This window comes from Dermacentor andersoni, chromosome 1, assembly GCF_023375885.2.
Source record: "Dermacentor andersoni chromosome 1, qqDerAnde1_hic_scaffold, whole genome shotgun sequence".
In the NCBI taxonomy this organism is placed as follows: domain Eukaryota; kingdom Metazoa; phylum Arthropoda; class Arachnida; order Ixodida; family Ixodidae; genus Dermacentor; species Dermacentor andersoni.
In genome coordinates this window covers 214,040,059-214,057,175 of record NC_092814.1, presented here as the reverse complement: position 1 = coordinate 214,057,175, position 17,117 = coordinate 214,040,059, and the positions used below count along the sequence as shown (strand labels likewise).

Sequence of the window (17,117 nt, the reverse complement as noted above, 5' to 3'; positions counted from 1 at the left end):
CGCTATCACTATTTTTACCAAGGACCCTATGGTGGCGGAACAAGCGGCAATTGCTCTAGCCATCAGGAGTAATAAGTGAACCTGCATTTACAGTGATTCGAAATCCGCTATAGTGTTTTGATAAAGGCTACGTAGCTGGAGTTGCAGCTAAACTTTTTGAAAACATTGGGATTATGAGAACTGAAATCCGATGGTTTCCTGCGCATATGAGGAAAGTGCACGAGACTCGGGTAAACGTGAATGAAGTTGCTCATGACTTGGCACGAGGACTTGCTAACCGTGACAGTCACAACCGAGCCGTTCACCATCAAGCCAGGTAATCTAGAGATCATTTAATAACTTACAATGACATAACCGAACATTACTATTTAGGACGCAGGCAATTCCCATTGCCACATTCAAAAAAATAAAAAAAAAACTGAACAGGACTCAGGCAATCTCACTTCGCTTATTGCAAACAGGTACATATCCCACGCCTTACTACATTAAAAAAATGTATCCAGAGCGGGAGATTAAGATGGAATGCAACGATTGTAATGGCATCGTTGGAATCAGACATATGTTGGCGGCGTGTCTCGCGACTCTTCCCAACCTCGTTGAAGAATGGACACAGTGGGAAAAAAGGATTCAAAGCCCATTGTTTCAAGACCAACTAAGGGCCGTCCAGAGGGCCCATGATGTCGCTGAAGGGCTTGGCCTGACAGTGCCAACGTGGGAGCGGCCCGCCTTGGCTTAAGAAGTCGAGCCTCCGGACTTCATTAAAATAAAACTTGTCACACACACTAGTACTCAACCACTCGTTATAAAAACATTATTGTATTGCATTATAAAACAAAAGAAAATGCTACTTGTCCAGTGTTATTTCCTTTTAGAGCGAAGCTTTCTTTGCCTCTTCCGTCGACTTTCCCACTGCTGCTGCTGCTGTCAAGCACACTGCGTCGGGGGGGGGGGGGGGGGCAGGGGGGTCACAGCGTGTGCATACATGACAGGAGCGAGTCAGAGAGTAAAGGCGACACTAGAAACCCGTTTTCACCCCACCGCGTCGAATGTGCACAATGCCCTCTGGAGCTCCCTGGCCATCGCCACATTCGCCTCTTGACAGCTGTAATTATCCGTGACTCCCCTCAGAAGCATTGCAGAAGCTGCAGCGCTTCCCTTTCTACTACGGTGCGAGTCCGGCGGAGACGTAGATAGAACTGTAGAGAGGAGGGAGGAGAACAGGCGGTTCCCATATGAGGGAGGGGGAAGGGGAGCTGACGTGAGAAGGCAAGGAAACCCCATCTACTCTATACTGCTTCCTGCTTTCTCTATATACACTACTATACGACAGCGGTTGCGGGGAAACTGGATAAGCTTAAGATCAAGGTACGGTACAGTACGTTGCTGCTATTTCTGAAAAGTAAACACCATGCAAATATGTCAAGCGGACAAACTACGTAGGGCGTGCAGAAGCAGAGCCGCATTAATTAAAGCGCACCGCAAGGTCCGGAAGACACCACGGAAGCGGTCGACCGTCAAATCAACACTTCTGTGTCCGCCGCGTTAGCTTTGCGGCTATGGCATTGCTAGAGGCCGTGGATTTGATCTTAACCGCGGCAGCCGCATTTCGACGGGGGCGAAATAGAAAACGCACGTGCACTTAGATTTTGGGACACGTTAAAGAACATCACGGTGTCAGAATTAATGCGTAATGCGGAGTCCTCCCCTACGGCTTGCCTCATAATCGGATTGTGGTTTTGGCACGTACAGCCCCATAATCCAATTCAAGTTTAATACTTCTACCGCAATGCGATGTACCATGTGAGGTAATGACTATGCTCAACCCTCTCAGAGGTTATGAAATATGACGCACAACAACGCCTCAAAAACACATTTCCCTGTGTGTTCTATGTACTGCGCAGACAAACAGCAGTGGTGCCCTCAAGGCAACGTTTAACATCGACTCACCACTCTCACGCCAGACTAAACGTTGAAGAAATTAAGCTTTAGCCGCCAACATCACCGCTAATTATCGTCAATCAAAGCATCCAGCACGGAATGCTTCGCTTACATCGATTCCCACAATGTGTGGGATCTGCAAATTTTTTTTTAGAAAAAGAACTCATTGACGCGGGCGGTCAAAAGGTTTCGTTTTCGCTCGACTCTGCGCCGCCCGCGCTTTCACGTTTCGGTAGTTTCGTTATCGCGTAGTGCTGCGCTGGTTTTGCTGGCTCGCGAAACTCGCGCAAACTGCAAGTAGCGGAGATTTCAACTTACATGTGATGTCGCGGGATGCCCGAATCGTCCACGCCACTTGACCAAAAGCACCTGCAGCGGCGAATCCATCGCTCTGTATTGGCTCGGTTTCTCCATGACCGCGCGTTTGCGTTTCGGGTTTTAAAAAAAGCCGTACCACCGTCTGTCGCGCGCTGTTTTACTGACCAATGACAGAAAAGGGCTGTGATGGCGCACTGCACGTCACCATTCCCCGGTTGGGTGGCGGGAGATTTGAATTGCGGTAAAGGTTTTCGGACCCTTCAGATGCAATTTTCTCGTAAATGAAGGCTTTTCTTGGCACAAAACACGCGTTGCGAGGTTTCTGGAATGGCATTTGAACAGTCCACGGTGATTTAGTACTTACCTTTAGTGTCCCTTTAAGCCCCTTGAATAAAACCAGATACCAGGACTGATCATGGAGGAAGGAAAGAAAAAAAATGAGGAGAGGCCCTACCCCCTCCGCACGCTAGGAGAAAAGTGTGGAGGAAGTGACGTGGTATTTTCTCTTCTTTTTGCTTTATTTTTTTTTTTACTTTCTTTCGCTGCAGCGGCCATGTTCTCTGGCCACAATGGCAGCTTTGTTATGGTTGTGTGCGTTCAAACGTGTTGATCCGTGGGTTTAGTACCATGGTAAAGGCTTCGTGTGTGCTGAATTGCGTTAGCCTCCGTATTTTGTACCACTGTGTTATCGAGGTTGTTCTCTCCCAGCTGTTGTGTACAGATGGGACTTGAAGAAGTAAAAAGCGTGAAACGAACGCGCATGCAACACCGTACACCACCGTAGTGTACGGCGTTCATGAATGAATCCACCGTCTTCGGTGGATTCATGCTAACGTGTCATCAGATACTGAAATCGCTGTGCTTCAGATTAAGTACGATAAACACCTTGCACGTCAATGACAGCTCTGCAGTGTTCCTGCTTTTGACAACGAACGATGCATTTGTGGTACGTAAAACAGCGATGTGGAAGGATGAGAAAGAAGCGGCTGCTGCGAGTTATAAAGGGACGAACACTCTTTTCTGCAATAATCTTATCTGTGTGCTCGAGGGGCACAGGTAAGTAAAGGTTGGCGGATGCGGTGCATGAGTGAACAAGGCTCGACAGCAAAAAGTATGCCTGCACATATAGTCACGTGCAATATGACCTGCAACACCGGTTCCCGTGGTCGAAGCGGCTCGAAGACTGTATACGGCTGCGCAGACACAGGGTAAGTTCCTGACCTAAACACAGCTTCAATTAGTGGTATTTATTAAACCGCTATTTCGCATGTCAGAGCCGCAGCGTAGCCCTGGAGCCCCTTCGACCACGAACAAGGGTGTTGCAAGTCATATGTCATGCGACTGCACGTAGGCCCGGTCAACGCGCTAGCCGCACGCATACGCGCTTACTGTTCGGCACCATGCACAGAACTTTGTTTCCGTGAAGCTTCCCTTACCGTGAGAACAATATAACTCAGGCCACGGTCGATGTATTTATTTATTCTCCGCTGCCGGACTGTTCGTCGGTGCGCTGTGGCTCGTCATACCTCCGCTGTGAGTGGCCGCGTGAAACGTGTTCAATAAAGCAAAACGATTCCGATGAAGCCATGACCAGCATGCGTGTTTGTACTCATAAACTGCAGATGGGCTTGCCATAGGTTGTGTCGCGATGGAGTAAACCGCGATTGGACCGGTGGTCAGATCGCTATATACGGCGCGCAGCCCGGCGTGGTTGCGCCTATGGTAGCGCGCGGAAGGCGAGAAATGTAAACAAGACAGGAGAAACAAGCAAAGTAATTTGCAACGTCTGGCTAATATCTATGAACAGGAAGGCGAGAATTTAGGTTTGAAATTTAGTGTTAGAAAATCAGGTGTTATGGTGTCCAATGAAAACAGTGACCAGTCATGTTAGCGCCGCGATGACCGAACCTAAGGCGCGTGACATAATTAGCCCGAATAACACGAGCGTCATGTAGAAATGTGCGCGATCAACGCGGAGCATCTCAACTATTCGCGTCGTTTCGTCATGACGCTGCCATCTCTGCATGCAGAGAAAGTGGTCCTACGCCTTTATGACAAACTGTTCCGCTGGCTCTCAAGTGCAAACATCACAGTGCAATCCGCACTTCATTTGTAAACAAATCGTTTGCAAGGACGAAAGACACACAGGAATGGTTTCCATCAATGAGCACCTTACAAATGTTGGCCTTTTGCGCTGTAAAGCGAGTGTACGACGCGTTGATTGGTCCTCCCTCTTGCAAAATATATTTGCAGCGCATAACAAATGCACGGACTGACAAAGCTACGCACTCTCAATAATGACGCGTTACATTTTTAGCGCGATATATGACAGCGCACAGCCTACGCACTCCATAGCTTCATACACTTGTTGACGATAGCGCAATCAGGGAAAAAAAATCTGAACGAGCCCCGAGAATAGCACCAGTGCATAAGCTTACCCATGCCCGAACTCCGGACCCCGTGATCAAAGAAAAAGCTCTATTCTTACGCTTTATGCGCCTTCAGACAAAACAAGAAATGTCTAAGTTTCTCACAAAAGGCCAAGCACCGATTGCGATAGCAAATTAGTAGACATCTGTACGAAGTCAGAATAGTAGTTTTATCGGCCGTATAAAATTGGAAACATTCGCTAACTTTGTAATTGAATTAACAAGCGTGGTGTCAGCGCGCACAAGTAAACATGAACAAATCACATTCGATGAGCGCGGACGCTCGCTGTCAAAACGCTGGTGTGAGCAAACGCGGCAGCAGCAGCTAGCGAAGTGACCTTTGTGTTCTCTATCGCTTCAACCCAAGAGGGAGAGAACGCAGCGCGCACAAAGGTATGAGCCGTCTGCAGATACCTTTCAAGATACGACGTGCGCGGCAATGCAAAGTACGCATTTGTTGGGGGAGTCGAAGCCGCCCCCCCCCCCCTCTCCCCCGCTGCCTTCCCGCTTTCCTCCATATCGCGCGCGAGATTGAGCCGCGATCGTCAGTTTCCCTTGCACCCGGTCGCGAAATACGAAGCTGCTGCCGGACATGCTGCCGGAGCACAACGCCTCCACCCCCCTCCCTCCATCCATCCCTCCCCTCCCCCAAAGGCTTATCGCGCGACGGAAGACGGTGCGTTTGCCCTCCACTTTCCTCCTACGCCCGCGCCAGATTGTGCAGCGATCGTCGGCTTCCCTTGCGTGTTTTCACTCGCACATACAGTATACGACGCGCGGCGACGGTGTTATCGCCCTGGGACTTTGTACAGAACATCACAAGGACGGCAAAAATGCGCCTAGAGTGTCCATATAACAGCTATCGCAATAAAAAAAAACAGAGTTCTTCAATGACGCGGGTACGTAGCCACGAAACTTAGCCTAAACATGTCAAATGACATGCGAATGTCTCGCTGTGGTGGCTAGAGGCCATAAAATTGCTGCAGCAGCTCAACGGCCAACTGTCATGGCGGCGAGTGCGCCGAGACGCGGAAAAGAAACAAATTGAGAAAAGGGAGCGAAAAATGCCACGTGACGGTGCTCAACCAATCAGGAGACGCGGAACTTTTCTCCTGCCTCCTCTCATGCTCCTCACAGCATCGTCGGCGGGAAGATAAAAGTATGTCGCTACCTTTAGTTTTATTCAGGGGGCTTACCCAAACTCGGAGGCTATCTTCAACTTTAGGGTTGAGTTCATGGTTGAGTTCGCACTTACCTCTACAGCGATCACGCAAGTTCCGAGTGTTGAACGAAACGTCGTCTTTATGTTCGCTCGTGCGAGTAAGTCGGCAGCGCCCACATCGGGTAAGCGATGGATGCCGAACTGCCGACTCGCGTTGAAAGGATTCCCAACGTAACGAGCATTGACCATAGCTTTGACCATGATGGTGACACACCTCGAAGTTGTGAAACTTGGGAAGCAGACGACCTGTTCCAATCGGATATGTGCTGACTCCCGGACCGGCTCGCCACGTGCCTGGAACCACGTACGTCACCCACAGAGAGCGGTTGTCCTCGGTGAGCTGCAGCAAGCGGGTTCGTCGCTGCACCCCGCGGTACTATGCTACGCGTGGCAGACGCAGCTAAATATAGTAGGGCTATTTTTTTAGCTACACATCGTACAGACTCGTGAAGACGAATGTAGTGCCGGGCAGAGGCTATGATGTCGTGTGTTGCACTTGGCTCGCTGGGCTGTAGCCAATCAGAGCAAACAGCGCGTCGTCTTCTGCATCGGCAGAAGAAAAGCGCCTGACTGCGCACTTCGCCTGACTTCACACTTACTGGCTACGCGTATATGCCCTTGCCTTAAACTAAACGCCAATGTACGAGTTCCCTTTCATCAACAAATTTTGACAAGCTGCAGCGAAATGCATTGCGATTGCGCAGTGCAAGAAGACAACTTCATAATGCGTATAATATAGCGTGTCGTCTGAAACGGCCCGCACCATCAGTGAGTAAGATAATCTTATTTTTTTAGAAGATTAGCTCGCCTTCCTCTGTGACATATGGTCATGTCAACACTTCGCTACCGTCGTTGCAGCGAATATTCACTATCGTCGCTATATCAGTGCCGACAGTCACAGACAAAATTTGCCATGTGTTTGCAACGTCAGCCTGCTTGTTCGTCGCCTGCTGCCTACACTCATGGAAACCACAGTTTAGTTTTCATGCTACACTACAGTTATAAAAATGGCTTCGTGTACAGGTGGGAGGACCTACACTTTTCTACACCAAGTAAAAAAAAAGTGGCGACTTCCTACACTAGCTACACTCGTGTAGCCAGTGTACGTACAAAAAAAAAAAAAAGCCCTAGCGCGCGCTACGTTTCCTATGTGCAGGACAAGGCTGGAGTGCGCGCTCGCGCTCATGTGCTTCAGTCTGGCTGCGCTACGCGGTGCGGACTGGCTTACTTCAGCCTGTGCATTAAACTGCCTCAATAAATACACACACTAACAGCAGAAAGAAGCGCACTGACCCAAACACCATTTTTGCTTGATGTCATCTAACAGCCAATAGCAGCCGTCTATGGGAATCCTGCATGTGACGATATACCCGGCAGCTTCGAAATAGGCGAGAAGGCCTCGTTTGAAAAGAGCGTTTGAGAAAAAATTTTGAGGACGCTTAAGCTTCGCCTTTAAGAGTGGAACGTGATAGTATTCAAAGGCCCCCGGCTGCTTTTCACGCTTCCCGGCAAATGCAGCTTACGTAACCATAACGTTTACCGGGAAACGCTGGCGGCGAACGCTATGCACGAAGGGAATCTTTCTGGTAGAAACGCGGCCTCTTGCGTGGGTCGATCTCCTGTTTTGAAACCAAAGCTTTACTAACCGCGTCGAGCCGAGTTTCGCGTCGCCAGCACTTTGACCTTCATTTGACCGTAGCTACGACGTAGCCTTGGCAACCCAACACGTGACCCGCCGCCTGGCTTAACGATGATTGTACACCTAAGTAAAATCATTGTAGCTAAATCAAAGGACCAAGCTTTCGCTTCGCATATCCAGAGTTGGCTGAGCTAAGCCGCAGCCAATTTTTTTTTCGCACTTTTAATATTTCAGTCTGAGAAGAGAGAACTTAAAAGGTATGCGCTGTCAGGTTTTTTTTTTTTTGTCATTACGATTGTGTGTAGGCCGCCGTTGTCAAAATTCCGAGGAATAAGTTTGTAAAGAATGAAAGACAAGGTATGAGCAACTTTGGTGGTAGAAGAATGGTTGGGTATGCATGGTTCGGAATTTGGTTCGAAGTTCCTTTTGCCGCAGCTATGTCCGACGCTGGATGCCGAAGGGAGTTAGGTGGAAAGCTCTCCATTAAGTTATGATGCATGCTCCCAAGGTCGCTCGATTCGGCCGTGTTTCCCAGTCGATCTACGGGGTTTTGTTTGGCTCAGTGGAACCCAGAGCCGGAACCGGTCGTGGCGCACCCTCGTGTGGTCGCGCTGTGCCGCGGATGGCGTTTGTGGTCTCCATGGTTGTATGCCTTGACCTATTTTGCGTCAAGGCAGTGCGAGGGTTAGTCAGGCTTGTGTCCTGCAAGACCGACATGGCTGTTTGTGTGTTGAGTACAGTAACTCAGTTGTGCTGCACCACAGCAGCCCCCTTGTCCGGGAAGGACCATTGGCCAGAACCAAAGCCCCCCGCCCAGTCAGCCCGGGTAGAGGGGTAGCGCCGGGGCCGATGTACCGATTGATGTTGGGTTGATGAGTACATGTAAGCTCTGGGACGCGGCGCCTCCGGGTGCCAAGTCCTCTTCCCATCTGACAACGACGCCGGAGGCGTGACGCCGACGCTGGATTTGCTGCGACACTGGGCCCTTAACGCTATCGCGTTAAAAAGGAGACTTCGCGCTCTGTTTCTGAGCTCCACGCGCAGCGCAGCATTGTAAAATTTGGCTGAGATGTTCACAGCAGCGTACACTATCCGCAGACTTCGTTTTTTCACCAAGCCCGAGGGGTTGCTCAGGACCCGTCTAAGTGAGCATCTATTAGAGGTCCCTTAGTCCAGCTGCGATATCCTTACAATGTTACAGCAACATGATCTGTATGGGATTTAGATTATCCATGGTATGTACGTTCATTAAACAAATCTAGATATATAACGTCACCTCTCGTTACAACGGACCCTGATGATCCGATAAGAAACGTCCGTTTTATCCGAAGTCCGTAATATCCGAAACGCCTCACTTCCGAAATTTTCGTCGCGATTTCTAACTTTATTGCAAACAGTGAGTGACGAAAGACCAAAGTAAAAAAATAAAAAGAGTAGAATTTTCGCCCGAAAGGCGAAGCATCGATTACGATAGCAAATTAATCAAGCGCGGCAGCAGCAGCGGGTGAATTGACCTTCGTCCTGCCCCTCGCTTCAACGCGAAATAAACGTCGAAAGCACAGCGCATACGAAGCTACCGGCACTGGGCGCATTTTGCATACATCGCAGATCGCTTTGATGAAGCCCGCGCGGGCGCGCACTTTGTTCGCATCGCAGATCGCTTTCAAGATACGGCGCCCGCGAGGGCGAGCACTTTGTCCACATCGCAGATCGCTTTCAAGATACGGCACCCGCGCGGGTGCGCACTTTCCCCGCGCCGCAGGCCGCTTTCAAGATACGGCGCCTGCGCGGATGCGCACTTTGTACACATCGCAGATCGCTTTCAAGATACGGCGCCTGCGCGGGTGCACGCACTTTGCCACATCGCAGATCACTTTCAAGATACGGCGCTCGCGCGGGCGAGCACTTTGTCCACATCGCAGATCTCTTTCAAGATACGGCGCCCGCGCGGGCGAGCGCTTTGTCCACGTCGCAGATCGCTTTCAAGATACGGCGCCCTCGCAGGTGCACACTTTGTCCACATCGCTGATCGCTTTCAAGATACGGCGCCCGCGCGGGCGAGCACTTTGTCCGCATCGCAGATCGCTTTCAACATACGGCGCCCGCGCCGGCGAGCACTTTGTCCACATCGCAGATCGCTTTCAAGATACGGCGCCCACGCGGGTGCGCACTTTGTTCGCATCCCAGATCGCTTTCAAGATACGGCGCCCGCGCGGGCAAGAACTTTGTCCACATCGCTTTCAAGATACGGCGCCCGCGCGGGTGCGCACTTCGTCTGCATCGCAGATCGCTTTCAACATACGGCGCCCGCGCGGGTGAGCACTTCGTCCACATCGCAGATCGCTTTCAATATACGGTGGCCGCGCCGTAAGCAGCAGCCGCCGGAGTAGAACCCCCTCTCCTCCCCGTGCCTCGCACGAAAGATGAGGGCACGTTTCAGCCTCGCCTTCCACCCTCGCGCGCGCGATATTGAGCCGCAATCGTCAGCTGACTCTCGCAAGTCAGTTGTCAGCCCGTGTCGACACGGCAAAAAATACGTTTTTACGCCCGATTTTGAAAAAAAAAAATTGCCGCTAATTTCGACCGCTGTAGCCGATAGTCCGTTGTAGAGCGGTCGGTTATAAGCGAACTTAGTTGCATTAATAAAATAGGCAGAACAAACTACGGCTGAAATACTGTCTGTTATGGGGAACCAGCGCTGGATAGGCGGCGCGTCGAAAAGAGTGCGTTGCACACCGCCCTGGCGACGAAACGCGGCATACTCTATCACTACTTGCAGGACCAAATAAAGTTTTCCTTCCTTCCTTCCAGCCGCTCGACCAGACGACACGTCCGCGGCCGTTTTATAGTTCGCATGTTTCCTTTTTCGCGCCGCTTCAAGTGGACAGTTTTCGTAAAGAAGCTAGCGCCATCAAGTGAAGAAATGACGAAAGAAGCTTTTTAAGCTCTATATATTTTTCAGTGTGTCGCGGTGAGCACGTGCGTTTATTTAACGGTTGCGCCGTGTGCCATTCCCATGCTTGTGCGACAGCCTGCCTCGCAAATCTAGCAGCTACGGCGCCGGTCTTGCTGCGCTATGGTTTCGGAAGTATTAGTTGGCCTGAAGACATTCCATACTTCTCTGGTTAGACATAAGAAATTCTGATGTTACTTCGCCACAGCAGTCAATGGAGAAGAAAGCTTTATCGCATCAGCTGACTCGGGCAAGCAAAGGTTTGAGTGTTCCGCTGCTTGATCCGTAACAACCCTGGCTACATTTAGCGCTAATTACATAAATTTACCGGATGCATCTCAGCGCCGAGTCCTCATCCGCATGCGCATTTTTAAAAACATACAGGCGGCTTAGTCGCGCGTGCGCCGGCAGTATGCGCACACAACTCGTATTACAAGGCAGCTTCCCTGCTACATAATTCTTGGCAATGAACGGAAACTGTTTACCTTTCGTATCGTTCGCTTGGTGTGGTGGCATTGGAAGGAGCTTGGCGGTGGTATTGGGAAGGAAAAATGGTTGGTACATATGCCGGATGGTGCATGCTATTGCTCATTTTGTTTCCGACGAAATGCCGACTGCAGATTCTGCTGTTTGGTACTGGCTGCCACGGCTGATCGTCTTCACTATCGAATAAACCAAGCACACACGCGAAATTCGATATAGAAACCAGCCCGACACCGCTTGACAGGGCGACAAGACGGGAACTTACTCCGCTCGCCTGACCGCTTGGATCCAACGCCGCCTCCGTTCTTGCTCGTCGGGTTTAGATGGAAAGACGCCGGATACATCCTCCCTCATTCCGACGTAGTTGTGACACTTGTGTACGCAACAGTATCGTCGGCGTCCTTTTGTTTTCCATCCGACTTTCAGCGCGCGCAACGCCGCTACCAGTAGCAATTTTCGTCCGCGGGAGCGGCTGGATTGTGCACGTTCTGACCGCCAGGGTGGCGCTGCAGGCGTCGTGAAAATACGTGAGAACTCCAGCGCTGGTTCCCCATATCCAAATGTCTGTTGTACGCGGGTCCGTTGTAACGAGCGTAGACTGTATAGGATGTGTGCAATGTTTAGACCATCATGTTGTATGAACATCTATGGAACATAAATGGTTATCCGGGGCAAATAGGCGATAAGACTATTCAATGCAATTTCTCTTGATTCTCATCGCAGAAAACGGACTGTGCTCTGCAAGGGCCCGAACCCACAGAACCGGCGCGGACCAGATCCTTCACTGCACAATGGGCCAGATCCCAAGAACCACAGCGGCATCAAGTGGCGCGCTGACTGCGCCGGCTGGAAGGGCCCCAAGGCAGACGCCATGCTTTTGCTGGCAAAGCCCAAGAGGCGCCGCAGGAGGGGTGCCAAACACGTGGCCACGCCTTCCGCCGCGGGAGAGCGCACCGACGAGGACGAGTCCGACAGTGGCCGCGCCAACTGCACACCGCCTGTCAGAGTGCACCGCAAGGAGTCTGAGGTGTGACTCACGCCTCAGCCGAATGATTATTGCTGCCATCTCTGCTGCTGCTGCCTGCACGCTGCTTCACCTTCACTGATGCCACACCAGGAGCATGCTAAGAGTTACGCCTGGCACAGTAGGAAATACAGAGAACAATAAGGCGACAACAGCACCCTAATCTGGCACCCGAGCAACGGTGCCATTTGTACGTGAGAATCATTCGCAAGAATGGGCACCGACCAATCATGATGGCGAACGAGATGGCATACCGACGGTGGCGGCCAATTAAACATCCCTTGTTACCGAAAACAGCTGGCAACCCGAGTGACCTAGGTCCGCAATAAAAAGAAATATATGTTAGAAGAATGTACTGAAAAGCCGTTTGTAAGAACGGGTGTGAAAAGCTTTGTAATTATGGTACCTGAAGAGAGAGTCGCAAGTCTTGCATCCAAAGTGTGCAGTGTGCTGGGGTTATTTGACACTTGCCGCAAGTTTCTCTCTCTCTCTCTTTCATTCATAAATACTGTGTCATTAGCGCAAATGGCCAGTACCCATTAGTTAATTCCTACAAGCTGTTAGATAACAGCACTTAGTCCTAAGTACTCAATTTGTTCGACTGACAGATCAGTCGGAGCTCGACTCGGCCACAATCGGGACTTCAACTACTTTTGATTACTGCCATAAGGTAGCGCATGTTGAAGGTCAGAGGAGAATGTTAAGTTGACACTACCTAAAAATAAGGAGAGGATTCATGCACAAGCCTGGCTTGCACTGTTAATGTTGAGCCAGGGACTGCCAGTAAACGTCACAAAATGTTTTGCTTCACAACCAGAAATTGTAATTTTGCTGCCCTGCACTCCAAAAACTTTAGTGTACAGTTGCACAAATTATCTTAAAAAAGGAGTAAAAGAACTATAGAGAAGGTACTGTCGGACACATGATGTTATCTCTATAGAGGCATTCACTAAAATGCAAGAAAAATTTTTAGCTTCTGGTCATTTCAGAATGTCATATGGATATGGTAAGAGGCCATGACAGAGTATGTTGGCGGTCCATTCGTAGTATGCAAGAGCAGTACTGCAATGGCTGTATTGGCTTTGTGGGCTTTCCTTTAACGGGGTACCCTGCGCCTGAAAACTTTTAATTCTTTGTCGATTTCGATGAAACTTGCCGAGTTTATGAATTCTAATGTGCTAGTTTTGAATATACATCCAGTTTTCTTGCAGAGTAAATAACTTTCCAGAAATTGGAAGAAATTCAGCTTAATTGTTTGGAGGTTAGCTATCTACCAAAATATGCATGGCATAATAAATATCGACATACGAAAATGATGTGGAACTAACAAAGAGTGCAAATAAGCAAGTATGGTGTTCTAACCCAATTTTATGTCAAATGAGAACATTGCAAACTTCACTGAGATAAATCCATCTAACTGCTAAAAAAATGAGCTTTTAAAAACTTTAAATGCAACAACGTTATTTCGTTTCTTTGCACTCTACATAGCTTTGCCTGTCTGGAAAAAAAGGAATTACAGGGATAGCACAAGTAGAAGCACAGATAATGCACCTCCAATACCGCATCATCATCAAACTTGTGGTTTTGAGAAAACAACAAAAACATTTCTCAACTGATATATTGAAAGAAAGTTTGAAAAAAACTGCACCAAAGGCCATCAGTGGGCACTAGTAGGCGCCTATTCATGGATGTTTGGCCTTTACCGGTCGACGACATACCATGCACTGCGAGTACGTTCAATTCAAAAGGTTTACACGTTTCCGGGCTCTCAATTCACCGCGAGCTCCGTCCAGACGGAACTTCAGCGCAGATCTGGCAAACCACAGCCAGTTTAGTAGCGAGACCGTATACCTGATCGCTCCGCACCAGCTACGCAGAACCACCTCAAGTATTACCTGAGAAAACACCGAGAATATTGTTCATTGCTGCAAATCCGACAACGTATGGAGTAGCGGGCTTCGCGACCGAGGCTGTTGCACTATCGGCGGTCGGATCAACAAAACGCCGACTCTTTCGCTCCGCGGCTGTCGTAGATGCAATCTTGTCGAGCGTAGTTTTCTCGTGTGATCTTATCTTATCCACTTCCTCTTCAGTTACGACAGCCGTATTCAATTCTTACGCGAGTGTAACCGGCGTGTGGATATGCGTGATGCGGCAAAGCAGTGAGGCGTCGACGTTCGGCGGCGAGCTGCCAGGTATTCCGTGCTGACCTCGACGACGGAATCGCTTTCGGAAGTATATTGCGTCTTGTACTACGTTTCCGCCCGTAACGATTCACGGAACGAAGCTTTGTCGGACCTCCAGCATACCCAGCGTCGCAGTCGCGAGAATAAGACAAAATGGCGGCTGTTTTGTCGTTTGAGCGAGCGCTCGTGGTCCTTCGAGCCAATCATGACTCGCCATCTTGATCACATGCTCAAACTGACCGATAATTCCTCCATGCCGATAATAGCGTGCACCGGCGTGCACCGCGATTTTTTTTCTGTTGTTTTTATTGTGATCGCAGCGCCGGCAATGTTGCCTATCAACGAATAAAGAAAGCCAGAAACGTGAGCTTTCGAATGACACCAAAACGGCGCTGATAGAAAGCGCAGTCATCGAGTTATGCGCGACGAAAATCGGGCGCGATTTGTCCCCAATTTAAAGGGCAACGCTTGCGAATTCGCGCCTTTGAATCACAATAACGCGGCATTTTGTAACCAAATTTCGGAGATAGGCGCGGAAACGCGTAAGGAACGCGGAAAATAAAAATTGAAAATTCGAATTTTGGGCCGATTTTCGGTCCCTAAGACCCGAGTCCACCCTTAACTGAAGAAAAAAAAATCACCAATAATTACGGTACTTACTAATGTGAACTTCAAGCACAGCTGTTTATGTGCTTTGAATTCGCGATATATAGTGGCAAAGAAATTGATTCTGAATGACAAGGTCCTCTAAGTGGCGGCGCGGCAAAGAGTTTGATTCTGAATGACAAGGTCCTGAGAGGACCTTGTCATTCAGAATCAAATTCTTTGCCACTATATATCGCGAATTCAAAGCACATAAACAGCTGTGCTTGAAATTCACATTAGTAAGTACCGTAATCATTGGTGAGCCTCTGCTCTGGCAGCTCGTTCAGTAGCAGCGAGATGAAGCATTTCCACCCGTTGCGTCACTCATTGTTAAGAAAGAAAGTGTGAACACGGGAATGCGTCGCACGTGGAGCGCATTCTCTGGCAGTGGCGGCAAAGGCAAAGTAACGCTTGCGCAGTGGGTCCGAAGCCCACGCCAGCGCTGTTTCCATATATGGTATCTGTGGACGCGCTTGCCGCATGCCTGGTCGCCGCTGTAGAGCACATCTTGTGCGGCACTCCGCTTTCCTCCTCACGCTTTCACCATACTCTCCTCCTCTGCCTTCCTCCTCAAGCTCTCTTTGCTATTGCCGTCTTTCATCCCCCGCTGCGCTCCGCGTTCTCTTTCATCCTTCGCTGTGCTCGTTCGCTCGGTTACGCTGCGGGGCGCTCACGCTCAACGCAGGAATGGGCACCTAAGAGCTGCGCTCTAAAAAGCACTATGCAAAATATAGCATGCTGTAAACAAACCAAACTGAGGTTTTGAAATGTGCAGTAAGGGATTGTTCACATAGTGGTCATAAATTTAATTAAAATGTTAATTAGTCATTACTGCTGGCAGCTTTTTTTAGATGGCTGATAACAATACAAAGTTTGTTTCACCCTTATACAGGGCTTGTCAAGGTGTTCATTGACAGAGCACGCAAGGAGCGAGAGGTTGAACTCAGTGCAGCAGTCAGGACCAACCCCGTGCTTAAAGCGCTGGTGATGCATCTGACTGACCAGCACTTCTTCATTACAGCCTTTCTTTTTTCTTAACTTTATGCATGTTTAGCTAGGCCACTCAACATAATTGCAGCCATAAGTGCATAACTAAGATGTGAAGGCACCTAAGAGAGAGAGAGAGAGATACACAGTCAAGCAATTATCTGCAGCTGTGAGTAATTTCAGTTAACCTTGCACCATTAGAAGGCAGTTCCATATACCACTGCCTTAAGGTGATTGAAGCATTAGTGAGACAGATTAATTTTTAGTTTTGTACTACACATGTGTTTGTCATAAACGATGCTATCTGGTGCAAGTTCCAGGAATTCTGTATGTATACTATAAAGTTATCACTTTCACAGGGCACCCTGGCGGACTGACTCATTCAAAAGAGAGAGCCTTGCCATCAGCAGCAAGTTGTATAAGAGTCAAAGTGTGGACACAATGCAGTGTGTGCTTCTTAGTAGTCTAACCCATTGTTCCTTGTTATGCGAATTAGCTACTGTTGTGCTGGACAAGATGCGGCTGACATGCACAGTGATATTTACTTTGTCCTTTGTTGTGGCCCTTGAGTTGGTAGTACTCAGAACCACAGATGGTGCACTGTATCAACACTGTGAGTTGTGGCAATGGCTATGATGCAAGTGCATCCATACTGCAAGGAAGAGCAAAAGCAACGTAAGCAAAGAGAAATAAATTGCAAACCAGCTCTCAGTGTGCTTCGCCAAGGCAGCATGTCATATATAGCATATAGACACAAAGGACATGGCAGGCTGTATAAATCAGCCTTCTTGTTTCACATAACCTAAATTGTTGTATAAATTGAATGCAAGGTTAAAGCAGTGTTATGCAGGCAAAATGTTCTTGCATTTATCCTATCTTTCTATCCACGTTTATTCAAACTTAATATGAAGTAAATAATCTCTATTTCAGCATTTTCAACTTACGTGCAACATCCTGTGAAAACAAAGATTGCATTTATCTGGCCAGATTTCATTTTTTACCGCACTACATTGCGATATCTTGATTATACTAACGTTAAAGATTGACTTGTACTAGATTTGCCTTTTGAGTATTACATGTCTAGATTGCTAAAGAATACATATACTAACACGATCAAGCATAGAAAACTGTACAGTTTTTAACTTATTGTCCTAGGTTTTTTATAGACCTTGCTACTTATATCATGAAAATTGCAAACAGTGAATATTACATGCAGACCAACATCTACGATTCATTGTGCAAGACTACTTTCATTCTGATTTCCAACCTACTACTGCTGGATTGCAGCATTCT

At 48.7% G+C, this 17,117-nt stretch overlaps 2 protein-coding genes across 3 annotated transcripts in view; one reads left to right on the top strand and one right to left on the bottom strand.

Moving 5' to 3' along the window:
- Positions 1-6,494, bottom strand: part of LOC126548130 (uncharacterized) — a 140,836-nt gene extending 134,342 nt beyond the window's left edge. Inside the window, exon 1 of one of the 2 annotated variants that reach the window (XM_055063265.2) lies at positions 6,122-6,494. The gene's annotated coding sequence lies outside the window, so the exon portion shown is untranslated. The other variant, XM_055063267.2, reaches the window with a different exon arrangement.
- LOC126548128 (uncharacterized) overlaps positions 1-16,185 on the top strand; it is a 38,051-nt gene extending 21,866 nt beyond the window's left edge. Inside the window, exon 3 of the mRNA XM_055063264.2 lies at positions 11,706-16,185. Coding sequence (XP_054919239.1) covers positions 11,706-12,015 — 310 coding nt within the window. The 3' untranslated portion in view covers positions 12,016-16,185. The remainder of the gene's footprint in view (positions 1-11,705) is intronic.
- Positions 16,186-17,117: the final 932 nt, after the last annotated feature.